This window comes from Chiloscyllium plagiosum, unplaced genomic scaffold (genome assembly GCF_037043375.1).
Source record: "Chiloscyllium plagiosum isolate Xiang-an unplaced genomic scaffold, Cpla_swu_hap1 HiC_scaffold_6, whole genome shotgun sequence".
Lineage (NCBI taxonomy): Eukaryota > Metazoa > Chordata > Chondrichthyes > Orectolobiformes > Hemiscylliidae > Chiloscyllium > Chiloscyllium plagiosum.
In genome coordinates, this window is record NW_028270144.1 from 12786186 (window position 1) to 12812265 (window position 26080).

Here is a 26080-nt window from a genome sequence, read left to right on the forward strand (position 1 = left end):
AATAAAACTCTAAGGTAATCCAGTGGAGTCTAGACTGTCAATGTGTAAAATCAATGACTCTTGGGACCTGTGGGAATCCGTCAGACTGGCAAAACAAAGGGCCCATCTGCTCCGGCTGATCTCAACATCTGAGAACAAAGGTAAATCCTGACCTTGGCAAATATGTTGACAATCTCCAATAAGACACACTTGTGGCAGCTGGATGTGAGATTTTACAAATATCACCTGCAGACCCCTGGGAGGAGCCTGGAAGGAGTTGAAGAAATTAAGTGCAATGGTGATTCTCACTACCATAGCCATGCATGCCCATGATACTTTGGTATGTTTAGCAAGAGATCTCCTTCAAAGAGGTAGGAAATATCAGTGACATTTAACAGAAGGTTTGAGTCTCCTGAGGCACCGTACAAGCCCCTGTCTTATACTGGAGCTTTTTCTCATCCCCTCTCCCCAATACATCAGTGGTTGAGAGGTTGGCTATTGCTACTGCACGTGTGGGTACTGCTGTGATTATTCATCTTGCTCCTCATTTGTGGTCCATGGTATATCTGCATAAGCAGCTTTCAAGTTGATTTTCAAGTGGGTAACTGGAAAATATTGATCGAAGGAGATTCATTTCAAAGTAGAAGAACTGACTTTTTGAGCAGACAAAGTGGATTATCTACTTTGCATAGATACAATCCAAAGTTGCTGTGTCCTCACTGGTTGATCTCTTGAAATTCAAATCAACATTGTAGAAGCTGCTCTTTTTCACTTTACTATCCCAGCTTCAAGAGTGATGCACCTCTGTCTCCACCTTATGTAAGAGTCAAACTAATTGCCCAATTCCCTAGAATTTCTATAAACTCCTTTACTAACATTCAATTGGACAGAATATGATTTTTTTTATTTCAGCTCTCTAGTGACTGCTGACGTTAGAATTATATCATCATACATGTCATGAACATATGCTTTCTCATTTTACTCCAAAATGAGGGGACTCGATAGTTAGGGGCACAGATAGGTGGTTTTGTGGGAACGAGAGAGACTCACGTTTGGTATGTTGCCTCCCAGGTGCAAGGGTACGTGATGTCTCTGATCGTGTTTTCCGGGTCCTGGAGGGGGAGGGGGAGCAGCCCGAAGTCGTGGTCCATATTGGCACCAACGACATAGGTAGGAGGAGTGCCGAGGATGTTAGACAGGCTTTCAGGGAGCTAGGTTGGAAGCTCAGAGTTAGAACGAACAGAGTTGTTGTCTCTGGTTTGTTACCCGTGCCACGTGATAGAGATTCGAGGAATAGGGAAAGAGAACACTTAAATGCGTGGCTACAGGGATGGTGCAGGAGGGAGGGATTCCGGTTTTTGGATAACTGGGGTTCTTTCTGGGGACGGTGGGACCTCTATAAACAGGATGGTCTACACCTGAACCTGAGGGGCACCAGTATCCTTGGGGGGAGGTTTGCTAGTGCTCTTGGGGGGGGTTTAAACTAACTCTGCAGGGGCATGAGAACCCAGATTGTAGCTTCAGGGTGCAGGGCCTGGAGTGTAGGGAGGTTAGGAACATGGCATCAATTTCCAAGGAGGGTGTCTGTAAACAGGAAAGTGGCTTGAAGTGTGTATACTTCAATGCAAGAAGTATACGAAATAAGGTAGGTGAACTTGCAGCGTGGGTTGGTACTTGGGACTTCGATGTTGTGGCTATTACGGAGACATGGCTAGAACAGGGACAGGATTGGCTGTTGCAGGTTCCAGGATTTAAATGTTTTAGTAGGGTCAGAGGTGGGGGTAAAAGAGGGGGAGGTGTGGCATTGCTTGTCAAAGATAGTATTACAGTGGTGGAAAGGACGATGGATGAGGACTTGCCATCTGAGGTAGTTTGGGCTGAGGTTCGGAATAGGAAAGGTGAGGTCACCCTGTTAGGAGTCTTTTACAGGCCTCCCAATAGTCCTAGAAACGTAGAAGAAAGGATAGGGAAGGTGATTCAGGAGATGAGTGACAGTAATAGGGTGGTTGTTATGGGGGACTTTAACTTTCCTGATATTGATTGGGAAAGCTATAGCTCAAGTTCGTTAGATGGGTCAGTGTTTGTTCAATGTGTGCAGGAGAGTTTCCTGACACAATATGTAGACAGGCCAACAAGAGGTGAGGCCATACTGGATTTGGTTCTGGGTAACGAACCAGGCCAGGTGTTAGAATTAGAGGTAGGTGAGCACTTTGGGGATAGTGACCATAATTCGGTGATTTTTACTCTCGTGATGGAGAGGGATAAGTGTGTACTACAGGGCAAGAGTTATAGCTGGGGTCAGGGAAATTATGATGCGGTGAGGCATGACTTAGGATGTGTGGCTTGGAAAAGTAGACTCCAAGGCAAGAGTGTAAATGATATGTGGAGCTTGTTCAAGGAGCAACTATTGAGTGTCCTTGATAATTATGTACCTGTCAGGCAGGGAGGAAAGGGTCGTGCGAGGGAGCCGTGGTTTAATAAGGAATTGGAATCCCTTGTTAAATGGAAGAGGGCGGCCTATCTCAAGATGAGACGTGAAGGTTCAATTGGGGCGATTGAGAGTTATAGGGTAGCCAGGAAGGACCTGAAGAGAGAGCTAAGAGCAGCAAGGAGGGGACATGAAAGGTCCTTAGTTGGTAGGATTAGGGAAAACCCTAAGGCTTTCTATAGGTATGTTAGGAATAAAAGAATGACTAGGGTAGGAATAGGTCCAGTCAAGGATAGTAGTGGGAAGTTGCGTGTGGAGGCGGAAGAGATTGGGGAGACACTGAATGAATACTTTTCTTCAGTATTTACTCAGGAACAGGGCATTGTCGTCGATGTGAATACTGAGTCACAAATAAGTAGAATGGATGGCTTTGAGGTATGTAGAGAAGAGGTGTTGGAAATCCTGGAAAAGGTGAAAATAGATAAGTCCCCTGGGCCTGATGGCATTTATCCTAGGATTCTCTGGGAAGCAAGGGAGGAGATTGCAGAGCCATTGGCCTTGATTTTTATGTCCTCTTTGTCTACAGGAGTAGTGCCAGAAGACTGAAGGATAGCAAATGTGGTTCCCTTGTTCAAAAAGGGGAGTAGGGATAACCCTAGTAACTATAGGCCGGTGAGTCTCACTTCTGTTGTGGGCAAAGTCTTAGAGAGAATTGTAAGGGATAGGATTTATGCACATCTGGATAGGAATAATGTGATCAAGGATAGTCAGCATGATTTTGTGAAGGGCAGGTCGTGCCTCACAAACCTTATTGAATTCTTTGAAAAGGTGACGAAGGAGGTTGATGAGGGGAAAGCGGTAGATGTGGTATATATGGATTTTAGTAAGGCGTTTGATAAGGTTCCCCATGGTAGGCTACTGCAGAAAATACGGAGGTATGGCATTGAGGGTGAGTTGGAGGTTTGGATTAGGAATTGGCTGGATGGAAGAAGACAGAGGGTAGTAGTTGATGGCAAAGTTTCCTCATGGAGTGCCGTCACTAGCAGTGTTCCGCAAGGATCTGTTTTGGGACCATTGCTGTTTGTCATTTTTATAAATGACCTGGAAGAGGGGTTAGAAGGTTGGGTGAGCAAGTTTGCGGATGATACGAAAGTCGGAGGAGTTGTTGACAGTGAGGAAGGATGTGGCAGGTTACAGCAGGATATAGAGAAGCTGCAGAGCTGGGCAGAAAGGTGGCAAATGTAATTCAACGTAGCTAAATGTGAGGTGATTCACTTTGGGAAGAATAACAAAAAGATGGGGTACTGGGCTAATGGTCGGATACTTGGTAGTGTGGATGAGCAGAGGGATCTTGGTGTCCATGTGCACAGATCTCTGAAAGTTGCCACCCAGGTAAATAGTGCGGTGAGGAAGGCATATGGCGTACTGGCTTTTATTGGTAGAGGAATTGAGTTCCGGAGTCCTGAGGTCATGATGCAGTTGTATAAGACTCTGGTGCGGCCGCATCTGGAATATTGTGTGCAGTTTTGGTCGCCATACTATCGGAAGGATGTGGAGGCACTGGAACGGGTGCAGAGGAGGTTTACCAGGATGTTGCCTGGTATGGAAGGAAGATCGTATGAGGAAAGACTGAGACACTTGGGGCTGTTTTCATTAGAGAAAAGAAGGTTTAGGGGTGACTTGATTGAGGTGTACAAGATGATTAGGGGGTTAGATAGGGTTGACAGTGTGAACCTTTTCCCGCGTATGGAGTCGGGTATTACAAGGGGGCATAGCTTTAAATTAAGGGGGGGTAGATATAGGACTGAAGTTAGGGGTAGGTTCTTCACTCAGCGAGTCGTAAGTTCATGGAATGTCCTGCCAGTAGCAGTGGTGGACTCTCCCTCTTTATGGGCATTTAAGCGGGCATTGGATAGGTATATGGAGGATAGTGGGTTAGTATAGGTTAGGTGGGCTTGGATCGGCGCAACATCGAGGGCCAAAGGGCCTGTACTGCGCTGTATTCTTCTATGTTCTATGTTCTATGTTCTAAAAACCTAAAGGCATTACAGTTATACAGCTCTTAGACTATTTATGCATCTAGACGTCAGAAAGCTTTTTCGATGAAAAGAATAGTGGTAGTAACTGACTGACCTTTTAAAGGATACTTGCATCAGTTATAATATTGCCTCAAATTGACTTATTTAGACTTCTATATATTTTATTTAAATCTAATAAGTAGATTGGTAATTTTAGCCTGTAATACATTATTCATGAGTTAATGCTTTTCATAATGAAGTTGATTGAAGGTTTCATGGGGATCCTACATAGATTGTGGATACATAATACCACTGCAAAGTGAGAGTTGTTAACTCTAAATATGCAAGATAATATATAAATTTCCAGATCATGAGGATACACTCAAACTTATCTGGTACAATTGTTGAAATGGAAATCTATGTTAAAAGGCCTTTTCTGTAATGATGTGATCATTATGTGGTTTAGCTCTTTGTTGTCACTTTGGACATACCCATTGTTATAATAAAGATCTTGACTCTACTTTTGTAAACATTCTTGTCTTTTTCACCCCTTTAACTCTAAAGCAGCAGGTTGTTCCTTTTCCCTGCACAGTCACTAATTGAATTGTTACCTGAATCTCAATTGATGTAGTGCTTACTTTCCATTTAAAAGTCATCTTTGTGTGAGTCACCAGGCTTCTTGATTTACCTAATCTTTGCAGTCCTGGTTGCATATTTGTTGTAGCCTTTGGTCCATTGGTTAGATTTCTCAATTCAAAAGTTTATCAATCAATGGAGTCACTTTAATATTGTGTTACAGACAGTTGAAGGGGTATACTAATCCTTTCCAGTTCCCCCGCTCCACTGCTCACAGCAAATTTAAAATTGAACCAGGTGGCCAGTTACTTGGGCCCAAAATATAACTCGTTCAGCATTAGATACAGCTTGGCCTGGCTCCTTCACCAAATAACTACTTTATTGGAAGTAAAACTTAAACAAATATGTATAGGCCATTGACAGAAATTATTCAGACTGTGCATGTGACAGGCCCGTGCCTTAAGTGGAATTGCATGGTGGAACTCTCTGTCCCTGAAAATGTGTCGACTCATTTTCAGGTCAGGGTTTCAATGAAAGTCCAGCACTATAACCATCTATTTCCGGAAGCCAAGGAGAAATAGTGCCCAGTTTGATTACAGATCCCACATCTACATGTAATAGATGGAGTAGACAGTCAGAGACATTTTCCCCGGGTACAACAGAGTGTAACAAGGGCACATAAATTTAAGGTGAAAGGTGGAAGGTATAGGGGGGATGTCAGGGGTAGGTTCTTTACCCAGGTGGAGGCATGGAATGCGCTGCCTGTGGGAGTGGCAGAGTCAGAATCATTGGTGACCTTTAAGCGGCAATTGGATAGGTACATGGACAGGTGCTTAAGCTAGGACAAATGTTCAGCACAACATCGTGGGCCGAAGGGTCTGTTCTGTGCTGTATTGTTCTATGTACAGGGTCATTGAGTTTTCTCTTGTCCCAGGTTGTTTAAGAATCCAGAGAGTTCCGTTGCCCCGGAAATAACAGTAGGAAATCTTCCTGCTTGACCAAATTGGGCTTATAGAGATTATAGAGGATGGGAACAACTACAGTGTACAGACACAGATGGAGTGCTGTAACAGAAGCAATTACCTCCTCCAGTCACCAGGATAAGTTTGATTTGATTTGTTTTGATTTATTATAGAGTCATAGAGCCATAGAGATGTACAGCACGGAAACAGACCCATCGGTCCAACCCGTCCATGTAACCAGATAGCCCAACCCAATCTAGTCCCACCTGCCAATACCCGGCCCATATCCCTCCAAACCCTTCCTATTCATATACCCATCCAAATGCCTCTTAAATGTTGCATTTGTACCAGCCTCCACCACTTCCTCTGACAGCTCATTCCATACACATACCACCCTCTGCATGAAAGAGTTGCTCCTTAGGTCTCTTTTATATCTTTCCCCACTCACCCTAAACCTATGCCCTCTAGTTCTGGACTCCCCGACCCCAGGGAAAAGACTTTGTCTATTTATCCTATCCATGCTATTCATAATTTTGTAAACCTCTATAAGGTCACCCCTCAGCCTCCAACGCTCCAGGGAAAACAGTCCCAGCCTGTTCAGCCTCTCCCTACAGCTCAAGTCCTCCAAACCTGGCAACATCCTTGTACATCTTTTCTGAATCCTTTCTAGTTTCACAACATCTTTCCGATAGGAAGGAGACCAGAATTGCACACAATATTCCAACAGTGGCCTAACCAATGTCCTGTACAGCCGCAACATGACCTCCCAACTCCTGTACTCAATACTCTGACCAATAAAGGAAAGCATACCTAACGCCTTCTTCACTATCCTATCTACCTGCGACTCTACTTTCAAGGAGCTATGAACCTGTACTCCAAGGTCTCTGTTAAGAAACACTCCCTAGGACCTTACCATTCATTGGAGAAGTCCTGCTAAGATTTGTTTTCCCAAAATGCAGCACCTCGCATTTACCTGAATTAAACTCCATCTGCCACTTCTCAGCCCATTGGCCCATCTAGTCCAGATCCTGTTGTAATCTGAGGTAACCCACTTCTCTGTCCACTACACCTCCAATTTTGGTGTAATCTGCAAACTTACTAACTGTACCTCTTATGTTCGCATTCAAATCATTTATGTAAATGACAAAATGTCGAGGACCCAGCACCGATCCTTGTGGCACTCCACTGGTCACAAGTCTCCAGTCTGAAAAATAACCCTCCACCACCACCCTCTATCTTATACCTTTGAGCCAGTTCTCCCTGCATTCCATGAGATTTAACCTTGCTAATCAGTCTCCCATGGGGAACCTTGTCAAATGCCTTACTGAAGTCCATATAGATCACATCTACCGCTCTGCCCTCATCAATCCTCTTTGTTACTTCTTCAAAAAACTCAATCAAGTTTGTGAGACATGATTTCCCACACACAAAGCCATGTTGACTATCCCTAATCAGTCCTTGCCTTTCCAAATACATGTACAAGTTAGTGTGACATGTACCTAGGTACAGTGGAAAGTTTTGTTTTGCATGTAGGACAGGCAGATCACACCATACAAAGTGCATTAGGGTAATAGAACAGAGTGAGGAATACAATATTGCAGCTGCAGAGAAGGTGCACAAAGAGCAAGCTCGCTAATTAAATTAAAATTTTGAGAGGTCCGTTCAGAAGTCTGATTATCATGGGAAAGAAGCTGTTCTAGAATCTGTTGGTATGTTTTGTATCTTCTCCCCGACGGAAGAGGTTGAAAGAGATTATAACCGGGGTGGGAGGGGTCTTTGATGATGTTGGCTGCCTTCCCAAAGCAGCGAGAAGTGTAGATAGAGTCAATAGATGGAAGGTTGGCTTGTGTGATGGACTGTGTTGTTTTCACAACTTTCTGTAGTTTCTGGTTTTGCTTCAAGCAGCCTTCCATCAAGCCAAGGGACTTATTAAGATGAGAAAGAAGCCAAGATGGAAATGTGTAACGAAAACAAAAGTTGCTGGAAAGGTTCAGCAGGTCTGGCAGCATCTGTGAAGAGAAATCAGAGTTAACGTTTTAGATCCGGCGACGCTTCCTCAGAAGTGATGGTAGCTAGGAAAATGTTGGCTTATATGCAGAAGATAGGGTGGGGGAAGGGATAAGGAGTAAATCGTAGGTGGAGATAAAGCCCAAAGAGAGAGAGGAACAATTGGACATATAATGATGTAGATAACCATCCAGCTTGGAGAGCGACTAGCTATTAATGGAGACTGTTAGTGGCTAACGATAGGTCATGGGAAATATGTAATCATCAATGAATGACAAAGAAAACTAGACTGAATGTCAGTTGTGTGTTACATCCTGTTTAGGTATAAGTTAGAAGTGTGAACTGTATGTGGCACAGGCATCATGGGACATGGGATTTGTATGTTTCTTGATATGGCTGTGTATTTCCATGCTTCTGTGTCCTTCAGTGAGAGTCAAGCCCTGAGTAGGAATAGTCAATCTCAAAGTATAAAAGCCTTATGAAGAGGAAGTCTTGGAACTGCAAGACATGTGAGGGAACAATCCATTGTAGATAGTGGATCTGGACTACACTGCAGACATAGTAAGAATGAAAGTGCACTGATGTTGAAACTTTGGCACCAGAGAAAGCATGAAACTGCAATGATGCACTGAATTTTCGTTTAATGTCCTCCTTGTTTTTCTTTATTGCAAATCATCACCTTAGGAAGGAAAACCAAAACAGAAACATGTGACTCCACCTCTGGTGAAGATTCAAAGAGCACACCCTCACTTGCCCCTCCCTCATCTTCTATCTGTTCAGTTACACTCAAAGGGTTTGGAGGGTTTGTACATAGAACCAATGGAATAAACTGGTAATCACTTCACAGGTATGTCCTAGCAGGTGAAGGAGCCTGTGTCAGTAAAGGTCAATGACAGTGAGAGAACTGTTGGGGATCAGGCCCATGCTGAGACACAGGCTAATGATAAGACTCTGACCTCAGCAGGAATAAGCCTGCTAAAGATTTATATACAGATAAAGGAAACTCTAGCAGAAATCATGCCAAAACTTGCATAGACAAAGGAGAATTCTGTACAAAGACTGAGTTTTGTCATGTGGGCGGAAGGCTTCCACTGTGAAGATTTTGGCAACTGCTGTCCTTCAGCCCTCTCAGATACTTATGTTCCTCCTGTTCTGGCATTTTTAGCATAATCAGTTATGCTCGCTTCTCTATTGATGACCATATCTCAACTGCCAGAGCCCTGTGCTTTGGAATCCCCCCCCCCCCCTTTCAATCTCTTTGTGTTTCTACTTTTCTCCTTAAAAATTCACATCTTTGGTAAAGTATTTGCTCTTCTATATGATCTCATTTTGTGGTCTTGTGTCCAGTTTTGTTCAAGAAAGCATCTTTTGGAGCTTTTTATTACACTAAAAAGATTTGGATTTATATTTGTGCTTTTCACAACCAAGGTGATTTACAGCCAATAAAATAATTCTGAAGTGGAGTCACTGTTGTACTATTAGAAAACAAAATGTATACAGTGAAATTCCCACAAACAGTGATGTGGTAGTGACCAGGCTGGTTTGAGTGTGCAACACAGTAGTGTAATCAACACAAGAACCTTATTAAAGTGAAGCTTAAGACGCCTACCTATAGAATGTTTGCCTCATGATAGACATCCTATGAGTAGGCCAGACTAGGACAAACATTTAAACATAATTATATTTCAATCCAAACACAACCTGTAGTGATCGTGATGAGTTCAGCCAGGTGGACCTCTCAGAATATAAGGGGCCTGATTGGGGCATTAAACGCTCCAGACAGGGAGGCTTGGCTGACAGGTAAAAAGAGGAGTGTCAGATATTCTGATGCTCTGACAGCTGGCTCTGAGAAACCTGACCAGCATCAAGGACTTTCCAAGTGTAAATAAAGGTTGACTTGGTGATGGGATACCGGCCTCTGTGGAGTTATTTTGCAATGTTTTTGTAATGTTGACTAAGGAACAATTATTGGCCAATGCATCTTGTTCTTTTTCAAAACAGAGCCTTTACACCCCTATGTCAGGCAAATGTGGCCTTATTTTAACATCTCGTTTAATAAAGGGTGTCACCAATGGTGCAATACTCTCTCAGGCATTGGAGGCTCGGCCTTAATTTCTGTGCTCACCTTCAGGGGTTCATTTGGGATCCAGAAGAGTCAACAACTGTTTCTTAATCACATGACCGTAGCCACCATCTGCACCCAAGGGATTCTGGATGAGGAGCATTATCACTGACATGTCAAGTGTTACGTACATGTTTCCAGGGTGACCTGTGGTCAGTGAAAAAAAACGACCAACCTTTCTGACAGAAATACCATCCAACCAGTTGCTAAAAATATGACTGGTCTACATTATCACACAGCCATTTCCAGTTCCTACTCTGCAAGAAGTTTAAGCTGGAGCTCATAGGTGAAAAGCTTTGGCTGTACTTTATTTCTCATCCCCTTCTTCCTACTTCCTTCACAAAAACAAACACCCTCTGACCAGAGCAGTCAACCTGGGCCAAGAATTTGGTGTACACACATACTGAAGCTACACAAAGGAAATCCCAGAAGGATGGCTCAACGAGGTGTTGGTAAGCACTTTGGCACCGTGATTGGAATATCAGACCTGAAGTATTTAACCTCAAAAGCCATTTAGCAATTAATTTGTTTCTAAGCTTTATCTAACAGTAAATCCAAACCTTGAATGTGAGGTAACCTTTCAGCATCATGCTAAATACAAACATGAAAAATAAACATTAAATAACTAAAATGTTCCAGATGAAAGCTGTCATCCAAAAATTGAGGTGACTGGGATCAAATTAGAGATGTAAAGGTCTTGAACACCTCTAACTTGACCCCAACCTACTCTCTTCTGGGATTAGCAGAGGTGGGCAGCTGGTGAGTGGTCAATCCACTTCCTAAGGCTGGGTGGGAAAGTTAAATGTTTCAGTGAGGCTCTGTATCTCCAAGTTAACCTCAGAGCCATTCAGCCAGGAAGCCAGAAGGTTATGGAGGGAGGGTCAGTGTTTTTTTTTTCCTGCACTTTGTGTGGCCCAGCAGCAGCAGCAGGGGTGTTTTCTCTTAGTCTCATAAACTCAGACCATCGCACCCAGACTAACCTCACTAACACCCTTAAGGGTGATATAAACACATCAAGCTGTCCTGTAGGATCATCTAGCTGCCCCTGATGTGGGTTTGCTTTCAATAGGGTGTTTTTATCTAGTGTGGGAAAACAAGACATCCCTGGGATGTCCTTGGGATGGACTTTGGATTCATAGAGTCACAGAGTCATACAGCACAGAAACAAACACTTTGGTCGAACCAATCCATGCCAAACAAGAATATTAGAACATAAGAACTAGGGGCAGGAGTAGGCCGTCTGGCCCTCGAGCCTGCTCCGCCGTTCAATAAGATCATGGCTGATCTTTTCGTGGCCTCAGCTCCACTTACCCGCCATCTCACCATAACCCTTAATCCCGTTACTGTTCAAAAAATTATCTATCTTGGTTTTGAAAGCAATTACTGAGGAAACTTCGAGTTTTTTGAAGAAGTAACAAAGAAGATTGATGAGGGCAGAGCAGTAGATGTGATCTATATGGACTTCAGTAAGGTGTTCAACAAGATTCCCCATGGGAGACTGATTAGCAAGGTTAAATCTCATGGAATACAGGGAGAACTAGCCATTTGGATACAGAACTGGCTCAAAGGTAAAAGACAGAGGGTGGTGGTGGAGGGTTGTTTTCCAGACTGGAGGCCTGTGACCTGTGGAGTGCCACAAGGATCGGTGCTGGGTCCTCTATTTTTTGTCATTTACATAAATGATTTGAATGCGAGCAGTTTGTAAGTTTGCAGATGACAACAAAATTGGAGGTATACTGCACAGTGAAGAGGGTTACCTCAGATTACAACAGGATCTGGACCAGATGGGCCAATGGGCTGAGAAGTGGCAGATGGAGTTTAATTCAGATAAATGAAAGGTGCTGCATTTTGGGAAAGCAAATCTTAGCAGGACTTATATACTTATTGGTAAGGTCCTAGGGAGTGTTGCTGAACAAAGAGACCTTGGAGTGTAGGTTCATAGCTCCTTGAAAGTGGAGTCGCAGGTAGATAGGATAGTGAAGAAGGCGTTAGGTATGCTTTCCTTTATTGGTCAGAGTATTGAGTACAGGAGTTGGGAGGTCGTGTTGCGGCTGTACAGGACATTGGTTAGGCCACTGTTGGAATATTGCGTGCAATTCTGGTCTCCTTCCTATCGGAAAGATGTTGTGAAACCTCTATAAGGTCACCCCTCAATCTCTCCTCATAAGCCAACCTCCTCAACTCTGGAATCAACCTAGTGAACCTCCTCTGCACCCCCTCCAGTGCCAGTACATCCTTTCTCAAATAAGGAGACCAACACTGCATGCAGTACTCCAGGTGTAGCCTCATCAGCACCTTGAACAGCTGCAACATAGAGTCAAAGAGATAAACAGCATGGAAACAGACCCTTTGGTCCAACCTGTCCATGCCAACCAGATATCCCAATCCAATCTAGTCCCACCTACTAGCACCTGGCTCATATCCCTCCAAACCCTTCCTATTCATACACCCATCCAGATACCTTTTAAATGTTGCAATTGTACTAGCCTCCACCACTTCCTCTGGCAGCTCATTCACTTGCGTGAAAAAGTTGCCCCTTAGGTCTCTTTTATATCTATTCCCTCTCACCCTAAACCCTCTAGTTCTGGACTCCCTGACCCCAAAGAAAAGATTTTGTCTAGTTATCCATGCCCCTCATGATTTTATAAACCTCTATAAGGTCACCCTCAGCCTCCAACGCTCCAGGGAAAACAGCCCTAGCCTATTCAACCTCTCCCTATAGCTCAAGTCATTCAACCCTGGCAGCATCCTTGTAAATCTTTTCTGAAACCTTTCAAGTTTTACAACATCATTCCAATGGGAAGGAGACCAGAACTGCATGCAATATTCCAAAAGTAGCCTAACCAATGTCCTGTACAGCCGCAACATGACCTCCCAACTCCTGTACTCAATACTCTGACCAATAAAGGATAGCATACCAAACGCCTTCTTCACTATCCTATCTACCTGCGACTCTATTCCAAGTGTTTAATTTCTGCTAAGATTTGCTTTCCCAAAATGCAGCACCTGGCATTTATCTAAATTAAACTCCAGCTGCCACTTCTTAGCTCATTGGCCCGTCTAATCTTTTATATAATCGCAAACTAAACTAGTCCCACCGGCTTCCTCCTGACCCATATCCCTTCAAACCTTCCTATTCATGTAATTTTCCAAATGTCTTTTAAAAGTTGTAATTCTACATATCCACCACTTCCTCAGGAATTTCATTCCACACGTGAACCACCCTCTGTGTAAAAAATTTGCCCCTCATATCTTTTTTAAATCTCTGTCCTCGCACCTTAAAAACGTGCCCCCTAGTTTTGAAATCCCCCATCCTAGGGAAAAAAACGACTACCATTAACTCTATCTATACCTTTCATTATTTTATAAAATTCAAAGGCAACACAATCAGGGATCTAGGGTCTCCCCACCAGCCTCCCACCAGATCTGATACTCTGTACTCATGGCTGTGGATCTCACCCACTCCCATCCCCAGATTTGCGGGTCACTGAAACTGCACCTTTCATCCTTATTCAAGGATTGTAGATCAGATCAAGTATATCTGGTCTTCCAGTCTACTTTGGAGCTCTCCCTGTCTGACTGTAAGTGAGTACCAGACAAAAGTTATGTGCCATGGATTTAAATCTCCATCTCAGGCATGCAAGGAAACCTGGACTACTTTGCTTGCTGTTCGAAATCCCACCAGCTCTGGCTATGTAGTCTGCATAGTTAATATCCTGATTAAATATTGGTCACTTACAAGAATGCTGGACTACAACACAAGTAAGGAGGATTTGAGATCACCAATGCTTATTCACTTCTGGAAATACAGTGTACAGGAACTGAGATTAAGTTGCAAGGTTTTGTGTGCATGAAAATGTGCATTTATAGTTTTATGATGGCATATTTCCCATGGTGTGTCCACATCGTCAAGTTTGGAGAATGTCTTAAGCAAGGGGTGACAGTTTTTGGCAGATTACATAACAAGCACATCCATTTCCATGGTAATTGATCAATGCTAATGTGCAATAAATTGGATTTATTCTTCTTGTTCCTCACACTGTCATTGGGTAATAGAGATGTACAGCACGGAAACAGACCCTTCGGTCCAACTCATCCATGCAGAACAGATAATCTACATTAATCTAGTCTCATTTGCCAACATTTGGCTCATATTCCTCTCAAGCCTTCCTATTCATATACCCATCCAGATGCTATTTCCAAATAGATCCAAATGCTGTAATTGTACCAGCCTCCTCCACCTCTTCTGGCAGCTCATTCCAAATACGTACCACCCTCAGCATGAAAAAGTTTGCCTTTAGGTCCATTTTAAATCTTTCGCCTCTCACCTTACCCTATGCCCTCTGGTTTTGGACTCCGCTGCCCAGGGAAAAAAGACCTTGACTATTAACTCCTACAGGTAAAAACAAGGACTGCTGATGCTGGAAACCAGAGTCTAAATTAGACTGGTGCTGGAAAAGCACAGCAGGTCAGGCAGCATCCGAGGAGCAGGAAAATCAGTGTTTCGGGCAAAAACCCTTCATCAGGAATAGAGGCAGGGTGTCTGCAGAGTGGAGAGATACCTGGGGGTTGCTCCTATACTCAATGGACTGACCAATAAAGACAAGCAAACCAAGCCTTCTTCACTACCCTGTCTACCCGTATCTCGTTAAAAATCACACAACACCAGGTTATAATCCAACAGGTTTAATTGGAAGCACACTAGCTTTCAGAACGTCGCTCCTTCATCAGGTGGTAGTGTGGGAGTGATGCTCCGAAAGCTAGTGTGCTTCCAATTAAACCTGTTGGACTATAACCTGGTGTTGTGTGATTTTTAACTTTGTACACCCCAGTCCAACACCGGCATCTCCGAATCATACCTGTAACTCCGCTTTCAAGAAACAATGAATTTGCACCCCAAGGTCTCTTTGTCCTTCCTCGCTGGTCTTGGACTGGGGTTGACAAGGTCAGAAGTGTCATGACGCCAGGTTATAGTCCAACAGGTTTATTTGAAGTCGCAAGATTGCAACAAAGGTAACTTCTCTGATGAATCATAACTTAGTGAGCATCTTATGGTGGATCATTTCTTGTTATCTCATGTTAAGTGAAACATGTATGTAAGTGGGATCGAGTTATACCGATATTGTAGGCATTCAGATTATTCATGGCTAATATTGAGTAGAAACCCACCAGTCATGTATAATCAAAGTAGCATATCTAAGACATTTTCCCAGAAGCTGGGCAATGTTCTAGCTTGTTGCTCTGAAAGTTAAGTTTTTTTTTGTGGAGTGATGCTGAATGGACTTGATGCCTAAAGCTCCAGAAACCTTAATGTGGTTGCTGTAAAAGCAGCACGGTTTGCGGAACTAATTAATATCAGACAATAGGGTTTGCATAAACTTTTACACATTGTTTGTAGCTCCCTTTGAACACATTACAGCAGCACATTATGAATTATCATTGTACAATCAGGAGACTTTGACTAATAAAACTCCCATTGTTTTTATTCAGATGAGCCAAAGTGAAGTGCTTATGAAGCATTGGCAAGCAGATTATCTCAATGAGCAATGTCTTTATTTGCAAAAGAAAATTATCATCTGCCAGAAAGGTAAATAAAATTAAAATGGCACAGTACAAATTACTAATCTTCATATTCTGTCAATAACGTATTCTAATTTCCAACATTCAAACTGAATAAAAGAATATTTTAATTCTATGCCTATACAAACAAATGCATATTATTGTAATTTTAGTTAACAGTTCAGAAATTGCTGGACAGACCAAACCAAATGACCCACTATAAGGAGCTGAAATGTTATTAAGTTTTATCAATGCGATTAATTGACTACAGCTTTTATTGTCAGTTCACCAGTTAGCAGCATTGTGTTTCCTTGTGCATTATTAACTCGTATGTTTTGTTGTGTGAACTGTGGATCCATAATTCTGTTCCATAACGGTAGTTGTCAGAGAATTTCTAGCCCGCCAGCGGCTGCTACAAAGGATGAACATCAAACAGCAAGAGGTCAGCTCCATTGAAAGCTTCTTGCAGTCTGCGGAAGATATGGGACTGAAAGCATATGATTCCTTGGTCATTCAAAACGCTTCCGACATTGCACGGGAAAATGACAGGATCAGGAATGAACTTAATGCAGTTTACGTGAGGGAAAAGTTGGAAGCAAGACACAGAGACGAGCAGGCCGCAAAACGGTGAGCATGAACTTCTGATATCGCCTTCATTGTAAGGAATGATTGCTGGACTTGTCAGTACCTTTAGTACATGTGTGAATTAAGATGATATTAAGGAGCCAAATAAACGGTTTCATGTGTTACAAATAGAGCTATTCCAATAGACGAAATTTACTAATTAAATACTGCAGTGAATTTGGGATTCTGTGTGTACTGAAAGTTTTTTAAGCAGAATGATTTGATTTGTCAAATGTTGCTTACATGTTCTGAGTGTTGATGCATTCTCAAAAATCCAGTGAGCGAGTTCTGTTGAACACACGCGTGCTTTCAAATGCCGGGTTGCTTTTAAATAGTGGTCTGCTCCAGTGAAAGAGTTAACCATTTTGTGTCATTCCATTCGCCTGTTTCAGGCAGCTATCCGCATCCGCAGCAGTCACATTATTGGCGGGAGTGCTTGCTTCGTCTCTATTTCCTAACTGCAAACAGCAAAATAGATGGGCACTGGGAGCATCTCAGCACCCACCCACCTTCACAACGCCGAATAATAAATTGCTTAGGAACACGTTTCACAACCTAAAATCTTGTGTGCATTAACAGAAGCAAAATGTTTTTAATTTGCAAAGAGTAGAAATGGACAGAAGACATCCAGCATTCTGTGGATTTGTGTTTGACAGGAGCAGTGCTTCCACCCTCACTTCACAGTGGGGGGGTTGGATGCTTGCTTGTGTGAAAAGCTGGCGTTACGTTTGCATGAACAAGTTCATTGTTCTAAATCAGCATCTGGACATCATTTTAATTTCAGATCTGGCAACGGGAGTGGAAAGGTCAGCGAAGACAGTCTTTCGGGCTGTCGAACAGCGAGGCATTTTCTCTCGAGCTCGGTGCCGGCACCTACCTTTGTCGATGGGTTGGCACATTCTGTGATTGGATCATCCATCAGATCACCCTCCCTTCACTCAGTATTCAGTATGGATGATAGTAATGGCCTGCAGTCACCACGGAAACAACCTCCTCCAAAGCCAAAGCGGGACCCCAATACGCGACTGAGTGCTTCATATGAGGCTGTGACTGCATGCATATCGGCGGCTTCTAAAGAAGCAGCTAACGAAGGTTTGAAGAATGATTGTTCACATTGAAAATAGTGTAAAATTAGACTAAAATGGACAAATCTGCCTCATGATTAATCTGTCCATTTATGTGACATTTAGTAGTGTCATGGGTGATTTAACTGCCAGTCTGTGATATATGTATCTTCTCAGGATATTGCCTTTTTGTCCTGTAACTAAGACTCGTATGATATTTCCTGAAAGCAATGAATCCTAGTCAGCAGCTGAAAAATTAAAGTGATAATGGTACCATGGTGATGTCACAAAACATAAATAGCATTTTAGGAACATGGTGAATATTGTACCCAGTCTGCCATCGGAAATCGAGTTAAATGTCTCCAGCACAAACATATATGCATGTCATCGAAACTAGCAGCACAAGAGAAGGTGATTCAGCCTGTTGTGCCTATACCAACCTTTGAGATCCATACATTAGTCCCAAATCCCCACTGTTTGCCTCAACCCAGCAATTTTCTTTTCTTTTCAAATGTATCTGCAATTGGTACTGAATCTGCTCCACTTCATTTTAGGCAGTGCATTCCAGTGAATCTTGAAACTATCATAATTCTTCGGGACAAACAGGATGGGCAAGAGGCTGTTTCACTTGCTGTCAATTTTCATACACCCATGTGTATGCAGACACCAAAGAAGGAAATACTGTAATTTAGACATGGACAATGGAACATATTTCTACATCACCAGAAGGTTGTTTTTTTTTACTGTCTTTGACATTAGCAGAACCTTAGCACTAGACAACCACCTTGTAATCTTACTCCCATGTATGCATATTAATCTCATAAAGGTATTTGCTAATTGCATTGCTGCAGAAAGGAGCCACACACAAAGGGACCATTACTCAGAAGGAGACTGCTATTGTGCTGTAGCAGTGTCTCCTATCTAAGTTTCATTTATGTGCAGTTTCCCACTTCGGGCATACATTTAGCTAATAAAACTTCTTTAATCCAATGACAACACAATTCTCTCAGTGGATATTATAATGTCCACTGTGATGTGCTACAGCTAAATTCAAATACTTTACATAATACACTCATTCTAATTGACCTTAACTGTACTTAAGAACAATTTTAGTAATTTAATATCAAATGTTTTACAAAGAATTCCATTCAATTTATTCTTAAATACAAAACAAATGAAATGTTTTTGAGACCTAAGAATAGTTCAACACAGTAATTTATCAAACAAGAGTATGTGTTCCTGTCTTCAGCAGCATTAACATTACATATATATATATATATAAAGAATTAAATAACACCTCTCCTGACCTCAGGATGTTCTGTACAGCCAAGGAAGAACTTCTGAAGAGTTGTCACCAATTTAGTGCAGTCAATTTACATTTAACAAGGACCAGCATCATCCTTAACTACTCATTGAATTCCCACTTTTATATCAGTCTCTCTCTCTCTCTCTTTCCCTTTCTCTTACATTCATGTACTTTCAAGTTCAACTGCTCTGCTGAAAGAATACACAAACTTTTGTTTTCTCTGTCATCCTTGATATTTGTCGACAGTACTTTGAATTTGAGCACAATTATGTTAAATATTCTTTCCTGCTTCCTACATTACACTGATCTTGCATTGACTATTAAGAACACTGGACATCCAGGGGTCATGAAGAGATTATATGTAAATGCATGGTTTTCTTTGACTTGATTAATTCCTTTTGCTGTCTCACTCTTCAAATTTTGCATTTCAATGGAGCATCAACGTTTTAATCAATGAAGTGAAAGTTATCGAATTTTAACTTTTGACATGCTGAAATCACTAATCTCAGTTTCCTCATACGTTACAACAGTTGAAAAAGATTGAAGTCAGTATTCCTCTTTTGAGTATGGGAAGACTGCATAGAGACAGATTTGTTGTGGAAAATCATATGATTAAATCAGATTCTGATACATTTTCCTAAATCTGGTCACACAATAGAAGATTTTATTCAAAGCCCTAAAGGAGAAAATTTCAACTGCATGTTTTTGTGCTTCTGATATAATGATATATAAAGGTAAACATTAAATTTTGAGTTTGACAGTTAACAAGTTTGCAGTCTAGGATTTCCAATCAAGAATTCAAACTCATCCCTTTCATTAAACAGGGAATATCACAGAGTCTTTGACCTGGGCTCCTTGTTGTCAGCAGTAGCATTAAAAACCAAGAGAAAACCATCCCCACATAATCCTTATTCTCTCACACTGATAGTGAAAGACAATAGACAAATCATTATTCAATCCATCATTGAATGTCTTCAAAATTCACGTAAAATTTCCTTTTCCAAAGTTTCTGTCACTGTTATTGTGAGATACCCTAATAAACCTCTGGAAATTCTTCCAGCAAAACTTCCAGGATTATTTTCTCACCTCTATTCATCTATCACACTCTGTTTATCTCATCACCTCTGGAATTTGTTGCCCACTTCCCTTATCCATGAGTAAATTTAATTTGGAAGTCTTTCCATTATCCTGTGAAAGTGGTATTTGAGTGGTGGTCTTATTTTCTGAATCAGTTATTTAAATGAGTACACAAGGGTTTTAAATTAACAGTACTTTTTAATGAAAATTCAAGTGCATTCAATTAAATAAAATGAGGTGTGGAGGTCAAAAAGTAATGAATTAATTGAGCAGTTAGACTTCAGGATTTAGAAATTACTTGCAAAGAATGAGATGGAAGTGTAAAAATTTTAATTAAGTAAATGCAACAAAAAATGGGCAGGTAGAACAGTTTTACACTGAATGAAGAATGGAATGAATCTTTTCAACAAAACAGGACATAGTTAGCAATTAGTAAATTCATTAAATAAAGATCAATTTCAGAGAAAAGAATTCAGTGGAGGTAGAGGGATTAAAGTTGCTCTACCGAGACTTCTTAGGAAGTCCACCAAATAAATTAATTGAAGTCAGAAACAGCATTTCAATAGTCTATGTTGGGGAGGGGGGAAGCTTGTCAAAATTAATTTAATAAGTAAGTGAACTTGAAGAATTCAAAATAGCCTTAGGCATCTGCGGAATGAAGTGAAAACATTGGGGTCAATTAATTGCGAGTAGCCTTGTAGATTGTCAAAATTAATTAAAGTTGTAGGCTTTATCCGACAAAATTAATTAAATAATAAAGTAGTCTGTAAGAATTCCTAATAGTTTTAGACATCACTAAAATTAATTAAGAGATTACTCTTAAGAATACAAAATGACCTTTCACAATATTGGCTAAATAGCAAATGTATTATCTTATCATGTTTATTAAATTGATCCATAAATGTGACAATTTAAATCAAATGTATTTCCAACAGGCCTCAGAATATTTGGATTTATACTATCTGATAACATGGATTGCTGACTTTAATAGATTTAGTCCTACCCACTATAAGCAGATTGCAATGGATGATTGTAATAAAGGACTATTATCATTCTGTAAATACTTTCTTGCAGGCCACCTTAAATGGTTTACTGAAAAGGAACTGTGTAATCAGATAACTGAGATTATGCTTCAATGATCGTATCCCAATAGCTTATGGTCTGCTGAGTTTATTATTGCCCCTTTTGTTCCTGTTGTGAGTGTATGAATTGGATCTGACCCTCACATGACTGTCAGGCAACATAAGTGAATGAGGTGGTTTGGATCTTTCTTGCCTTTAAGTGCAGATCAAAAATCTGTTGAGCCAAATGGGAAACTGATCTGTGACATTCCATTCTATGACCTGGTGGTATCCAACCTAAGGTTCACCATGCTAGAAGAGGTAGTTATGGTAAATTTGAGCAGTGAATAAAGGTATAAATGCTCATGGATTTTGTGCGGCTGAAGGTCATGGGTAAAGATACAAGGTGTGTTCTTCCCCAATGCACATACATTATAGTAGAATCATACAGAATAGAAAGAGACCATTGAGCAAGTAGTCTCCTTTTGAAATATTTCCATTTCCTTGCTATTTTCCTATCGTCTTACATTTATTTTTCCTTTCCAAGTTTACATCCAATTTCCTTGGGAAATTTAGCACTAAAGCTGCTTCCACCATTTTTCAACCAGTACGTTCCAAATTGTAATTTTTGGTGCTAAAATAAATTTATTCATTTTTTTTGCACGTTCTCCCTGTGTCTGTATATGTTTCCTCTGGGTGCTCCGGTTTCCTCCCACAGTCCAAAGATGTGCAGGTTAGGTGAATTGGCCATGCTAAATTGCCCATAGTGTTAGGTGCATCATTCGAAGGGAAATGGGTCTAGGTGGGTTACTCTTCAAGGGTCGGTGTGGACTTGTTGGGCTGAAGGGCCTGTTTCCACACTGTAGGGAATCTAATCTAATCTAAGTCAGAATAGTACGTCAATCATGTTAACTTATTTGAATCACTCTATGCTAAGTTAAAACCTCATGATAATATATTCCAGCAATTTTCTGATATTGGACTAATTGGCCTGCAGTTCTCTGCTTTCTATTCCTTCCTTTCTTTGAACAATAGTAGATTTGCTAACTTTAAATTAGCTTCAATAATTAAAAGGATGAAAGTAAGGTAGAGAAATTCTACAACTTTTATAATTAGGAATGCACAAGAAGCCAAAATCAGAAGAGCATACACAACTTGGAGATTTACACATCTTTGGAGGTGTTTTGGAGGGGAAGGGCCATAGAGGGATTCAAAAGCAAGGATTAGAAATTTTAAATCAAGATATATCTGATTAGAAGGCAATGCAAGTCTGCAAGCAGAGGGGTGATTGGGAATATGACTGGATGTGAGTTAGATAAGGGCAGTAGGATTTTAGACGTTGTCACATTTATGGAAGGTAGAATGTGGGAGACCAGGAGTGTTCCAGGTTAGTCCAGCCAAGAGGAAGCAGGATGAGGTTTTCAGCAGCAGATAAGATGGAGCAAAGTTGGATGATGTTACCGTGGTGGAAGTAGGTAATCTTTGTGCCATCATGAATATGAGGTTGGAAGCTCATCTCAGAATCTTTTGTTACACTAAGGTCACAAAAAAACTGGTTTAACCTCAGGCAGTTGTCCATTCCAGACAATGGTCATGACGTTCTCTGAAGGGGCATGAACCACAAGTCATGGAGAATCTGGATTCCACAAAAATTGTGGAAATGGGTCTAGAAGATTCCTATCTCCACATGGGAGTTGGTCAGGTCAAGAGTACGGTGTGTAGACTCATTATGTGAACTTTTATCCTATGTGAGGACCACATTAAATCTTGCAATATTGCCTCAGTCACTATCACTATTTTTAAATGGATATAGACTCCACGAAGACCCCATCCCTATATCTAAACACTAATGTAGACATCAATCCCAGCACAAGCAACAGGTTCAATTTATAGTGTCAATGGCCATTCTGGACCCATAGCCAGAATGAGGCTTTTGTTGCTTTATTTTGAAATCTGCCTTTAAACATCTCTTCACCTTAACATTTTCTGCCATTATTTTTACTCTTTTACAAAACACCTGCATCTGACAGGATGAAGCTCTGTCTTTTACCAAATGTTCTGATCAAAAGTCTTGATCTTGACTTCCCTCCATATGCTTTTGCTGTATCGTGTCGATCACTCAAAATCTCCTGCTCTTAATCTAACACAATGCCTTCAAACCAGACCTTCAACCTTTGAAATGCACCAACTTGTCTCTTTGCTAGTAGTGCTTGTAATAAAAGAGATTACGCTGTAATTTTTGGTGACTCCAGTTCACAAGAAATTTGATGACCGAAGCCAGGGCAAAGAAAAATCAGCCAGCAATTCTACATCTTATATATAGCATGGCTTTGAACCTTTGATGTAATTAGGAATAGACATGGTTATAAAAGACCACTCCACTACACCCATCTCATTCCCTAAGCCCCTGCCCAACCACCTGCTGTCCTGATGTTGAATGTGAAGATTACTACCTAATACTCATTTCAAAATAATGGCGAGACGGTGCAGTATTGAGGAGAGACTAGTCCCTGAAATCCTGTACTTCAACAGGGAGTTGAGCAATGGCACAGTAGTTCAGTAGTTAGCATTGCTGCCTCACAGCACCAGGGGCCCGGGTTCGATTCCAGCCTCAGTGACTGTCTGTGTGGAGTTTGCACATTCTATCTGCGTCAGCGTGGGTTTCCTCCGGGTGCTCCGGTTTCCTCCCACAAGTCAAAAGGTGTGCACCTTGGGTGAATTGGCCGTGCTAAATTGCCCATAGTGTAAGTTATTAGTCAGGGGTAAATGTCTGGGTGGGTTACTCTTTGGAGGGTCAGTGTGGACATGTTGGGCCAAAGGGCCTGTTTCCACATTGTAGGGATTCTAATTCAATTCTAAGAAAAAGAGGCTGAATGGAGGGGTGCATATCCAATTATCACAAAAAATTCCAGAAACATCAAACTTACTTGTGGAATACATTATACTGACAAACATTCAAGTCAATCAGGAGCATAGGAAGTTAAATAATTGATTTTTTCCTCAGACCTAAACTTCTTTTCTTAAATCCACAGTTTTGACTAAACCAAGACCTCACAGTGATGATTACAGCACAATGAAAAAGATTCCCCCACCAAAGCCCAAAAGAAGTCCCAACACCAGACTGACGGGTTCATATGAAGAGATCTATGTAAGAAAACCATCTGTATCAAAATTCACAAGCACAATGACTAAAGGAGCACATAGCACGGGGACTATTCAACGCGCTGCATCTGTTGATGGGCCCCACTATAGCACTTTGACTCTCCACTTGTCCCAAGATGAGGATGTGGAGCCTGTTTATATAGAAATGGGAGGGACCGGTGGAACAAGTGGAAACTCTCTGGCAGAGGTGGAGAGTCCTGATCAAGGAGAATCTGTTTACGAAGAGATGAAATATTGTTTGCTTGACAGCAACCCCGGCACTTCCTTCTTTCCAAAGCAGGCAGCTTGTCCTCCCCTTCGCACAGAAATGCAAACCCCGGTGTTGCCTGAGGATTTCAGAACCGGTACCCCTCCCATGGCGAGCTGTCAGGAATTAGTATGTGACATTCCGCCACCATTTCCAAACCTCCTCCCCCATCGGCCCCCTCTGCTTGTATTTCCTCCAACACCAGTGCAATGTTCGCCTGCTTCTGATGAATCACCACTTACACCCCTTGAGGTGAAGAGGCTACCAGTTCTGGAAACTAATTTGAATTACCCTGTGCAATCAGATGGCATATCACCCGCCTCTCAACCATACGCAAGCCATCAAAAAGGAGAAAGTGATACACCACCATCTCCGGGACTGGGTGTGTTCAGTATATCAGGAAAGATAACTCCACCCTCGGCATCACCTCCTCTTCCTTCAATTCCTACACCTCCCTACAGGCAAAGTTCACATTTTATTTTCCCACCAGACACTCCCACCTCTTGTTTTGCCAACGCAGGAAAACTAGTTATGAGCACAGATGCTCCCAAAGTACCTCAGAAACCTGCTCCCCTACAAGGAGGGACCTCTACTATCTCTGCAAGATTGCCTTGCTCACCAGTAAAAAGTTGCAGGACAGAACCTGGAAAGAGCCAACCCTCCTCAGCAGGGGGTGCGTCACTATTTCCATACTCTTCCGCTATTAATAGGCCAATTACCAGCCCACTTGATGAGCTGAACAGTCTTTTCAGCTCAGGTCGAAGTCTTCTTCGAAAATCAGCAGTAGGGATGAAGATACGGGAGCAAGCAAGTGAGTACTTTGACATCTGTACGATAATTCTGAGATTTTACACTGCGTTATCTGTGAAATGGTGCTTTCATGGTACAATACCCAAGCTAGAAATGTCAGATGAAGTATCTTTCAAGTGGATGCAAAAATTCCCAAAGCATTATTCAACAAAAAAAAAGCAGGGATGTTCTCCCTGCTAGCCTCACCAATATCGATCCCTCAAAGAACATTTGTAAAACAGATTTTTTTGTTCATTTATCTCATTGCTGATTTATGGGACCACATTGTGAGAGATTGACCGGCCAAATTTTCCAAGAGTACAATTGTGGCTGTAAACCACTTTGCGATATCCCCAGATTATGAATGGAACATTTCTTTCTTTAATGGACTCATGTATTCATTGATCAACATGAAAAAGCCAATGGTTACAGCATTTGAGGAAGGGTCACACGATCTGAAATATTAACTCTGATTTCTCTCCAGAGATGCTGCCATACCTGCTGAGCTTTTCCAGTAATTTCTGTTTTCGGTTCTGATTTATAGCATCCACAGTTTATTTGGAATTTATTTGTTTATTGCATCCGTTTGGTTATTAAACATCAAGGGAAGCTGGAAGTATTTTTTCCATTTTACATATAAAGCATATGTAAATGTATAAATTAATGAATAATTGAATAAATAACCAGTAGGAGTGAGAAGTTGCATTTATAAAACAGTTTATCCCACCTTTAAGACTTTTCAAAGTTGTCTTCTCTGATTGATTACACCAATCTACACAGAGTTAGACCCCACAAAAATAATTGATAAAAGAGTGTCTATTGTGTGTTGCTGGTTCCTTAAGTATAGTCAAGTCACTTCCCTTTTTCTCTCCTTAAAGGGGAATGAGATTCCAATCCCATTTTGTAAATCATCCATTCATCGCCGATCCCTCTCTCCTTTCAGAGTGAGTCTGTAGGTGACTGCTACAGACCAATATGGCTACCACAGGCTCTGTTACACTTGAGGCTGCTGGTGGTGATGGGAACGGCTGGATGGGGTTTTGTGTGGCATCACGCTCCTTTCCCTGTTTTCGCTTGGTTTCTACATTTTCCTGACCGC

The 26080-nt window shown here is 41.6% G+C and overlaps 1 protein-coding gene across 3 annotated transcripts in view; it reads left to right on the forward strand.

Moving 5' to 3' along the window:
* myo16 (myosin XVI) overlaps positions 1-26080 on the forward strand; it is a 391172-nt gene that overhangs the window by 352855 nt on the left and 12237 nt on the right. For all 3 annotated transcript variants that reach the window (XM_087987876.1, XM_087987875.1, XM_087987877.1), the window contains 4 exons: positions 15583-15679; positions 16032-16278; positions 17060-17367; positions 23816-25003. In XM_087987876.1, coding sequence (XP_087844002.1) covers positions 15583-15679; positions 16032-16278; positions 17060-17367; positions 23816-25003 — 1840 coding nt within the window. The remainder of the gene's footprint in view (positions 1-15582; positions 15680-16031; positions 16279-17059; positions 17368-23815; positions 25004-26080) is intronic.